The sequence below is a fragment of the Octodon degus genome, unplaced genomic scaffold, assembly GCF_000260255.1.
Source record: "Octodon degus isolate 3935 unplaced genomic scaffold, OctDeg1.0 scaffold00014, whole genome shotgun sequence".
NCBI classification, from domain to species: domain Eukaryota; kingdom Metazoa; phylum Chordata; class Mammalia; order Rodentia; family Octodontidae; genus Octodon; species Octodon degus.
Window position 1 is genome coordinate 1,521,081 of NW_004524590.1, and position 2,637 is coordinate 1,523,717.

Genomic DNA, 2,637 nt, shown 5'->3' on the forward strand with positions numbered 1-2,637 from the left:
GGGGCTGGCTGGCATGTGGTGCTGGGGATTAAACCGCGGTCCCTGTGCTTTGCTAAGCTTGTTCTGAGTAGGTGCCTTAGACCACTGAGCCATCTCACCAGCCCCTATAAGACAAATTTTGACAGACATAAAAAATCAAATGAGTAATAATACAATTGTACTGGGGAACTTTAATGACCCAATGACACAGATAGATCAATGGGGCCGTGGAGATGGCTCAGAAGAATAAGTGCTTGCCTGGCAAGCGCAAGGGCCTGAGTTCAATCCCCAGTTCCAAAAAAAAAGAGACAGATCAACTACACACAAAAAAAAATCAAAGACATAACAGAACTAAACCAAACTTGTGAAGAAATGGATTTAGTATATCTTTACACAGTATTCCACCCAACAGCTGAACATGCGATGTTCTCCAAAATAGACCATATACCATATACTAACACATACAGCATGCTTGAGTAAATGTACTAAATGTACTAAATGATATATATATTATTTAGTACAGAGTCCACAGGGTCTATAGGCTCTCACTATGTAGATAGGACTTATAGTGTTCTTCCTGTTTACAGCCTCCCAAGCACTGGGATTATAGGCATACACCATCACGACAGGCCCAGGAGACTGAACCTCCAGCCCCTGAATCTGCCTAAGCAGGCACTTTAATCTGCTGAGCTATCTGGCCGGCCCAGTATCCCATGTCTATTATCTTACCATAGTGCCACAGGCAGGACAGTGTCATGTGGTTAGGGCTGGGGATGCAACTCATTAGCAGCATGCCTGCTTAGCACACAGGAGGCCCTGAGTTACCTCCCCAGCACTACAAAAACAACACAAGTAAAGCAAGCATGAGGAAAAGAAGAACATGTTTTGAGAATAATTGGAAACACAAACATAACAATAAAAAAAAAAAGATACAAAAAAAAAAAAAAAGTTAAAATGAGGCTGTGAGGGTAGATCTTAATCTAATTTGACTTATGTCCTTATCAGAAGAGGAAATTTGGAGCCAGGCTTGGGGGTACTTTCCTGCAATCTCAGAATTCTGGGTGGAAAGTATGAGCCCAGCCTGAGCAATTTAGTAACTTGTGGAGATCCTGTCTCAGAATTAAAAAAAAAGATGGGAAAAAAAAAAAAAAAAAAGAAGTGGTATTTCTCCATGTTAGATTTACATATGTAAATGCCATTTGATCACTAACAGTAATGGGGAAGATAATACTAGGAATGCAAGCAGGCCTGGGGATTAAAGGGAATCTTCTTAAATACATAGAATATATCACTATATACATACCTTAACCTTCCAAAGAGGAATCCCTGAACTTCATCAATGGGATCATGTTCACCAATGACGGTAGTATTTACTTCAGTTCCTATAAAACATAGTAAAAATACATGTCTAATGGGTCAGATTATGAAAATGTTTTAATCTCATAAAATCTGAATAATGCAAAACAAAGTCAGAAACACCTAAATTTCAATGCCATTTAATTAATATTTTGCAATAGGTCTTTAAATGTGTTTTAACATTCCTTGTGTTCAGAGGAGATTTTATTGTTTTTTTTTTTCTTAAAGGTAGTAGCTATTGAACACTAAGACTTAATGTTGATCTAACATCCTTGGCCTTTTTCATTTTTTATTTTGAGACAATAATCTAAAATCTTACTAAAACGCTGAATTGTCTAGGCTGGGTTCAAACTTGCGATTCTACTTCCTCAAACTCCCAGAGCACTGGGAATGTAGTATGCCCAGCAAGAATGTAGTTTTCTCTTAAACTTTAGAAAAGTTTACACACTAAAAATTTCAAAATTAGTAGCTTTTAGTACTATGAACAAAGGATTTTTCAATGACAAAATTTTGAAGAATCAAAATATTTTAAAAAGAAAAAACTTCTGAAGAATTTGAAGTTAGGCAACTTAATCCTAAATATAACTATTGGGGGAAAAATTATGGGGTACTATTAGTTTATTATCCATTTGTTTCATTACCCAAACTATTCTTTATGTTTAAAATAAACTGAAAGGGGGGCTGCTGAGATGGCTCAGTGGTCTAAAGCATCTACCAAGAACAAGCTAAGCAAAGCACAGGGACCGCGGTTCAATCCCCCAGCACCACATGCCAGTCAGCCCCGCCCCCTGGTGGGCTTAGCTGACCACACACACACACACACACACACACACATAAATAAAAAAAATTTAAAAAATAAATAAATAAACTGAAAGGGAAGCATATAAATCTCAACTGATAGAATGAATTAAAAACTTTACAATAATCAGACACAGGCCAGGGAGATAGCTCAGTGGAATAAGCGCTTCCCTAGCAAGCGCAAGGGCCTGAGTTCAATTCCCGGTTCCACAAAAAAAAAAAATAATAATAATAATCAGACACATGTGTGTGAATATTGCATCGTTTCGCTAGTGTAAGAAACTAAAATTGTAGGGCTGGTGAGATGGCTCAGTGGTCTAGGGCACCTACTTAGAACAAGCTTAGCAAGGCACAGGGACCGCGGTTCAATCCCTCAGCACCACATGCCAGCCAGCCCCGTCCCCTGGTGGGCTGAGCTGGCCACACACACAAAATAAATAAATAAATAAATAAATAAATAAATAAATAAATTATTAAAAAAAAAAAAGAAACTAAAATTGTAAA

At 37.7% G+C, this 2,637-nt stretch overlaps 1 protein-coding gene across 2 annotated transcripts in view; it reads right to left on the reverse strand.

The window, feature by feature from the left end:
• The window catches only part of Uggt1 (UDP-glucose glycoprotein glucosyltransferase 1), a 150,814-nt gene that overhangs the window by 110,949 nt on the left and 37,228 nt on the right, over nucleotides 1-2,637 (reverse strand). For both annotated transcript variants that reach the window (XM_023709676.1, XM_023709675.1), the window contains exon 8: nucleotides 1,283-1,361. In XM_023709676.1, the coding sequence (XP_023565444.1) occupies nucleotides 1,283-1,361 (79 nt within the window). The remainder of the gene's footprint in view (nucleotides 1-1,282; nucleotides 1,362-2,637) is intronic.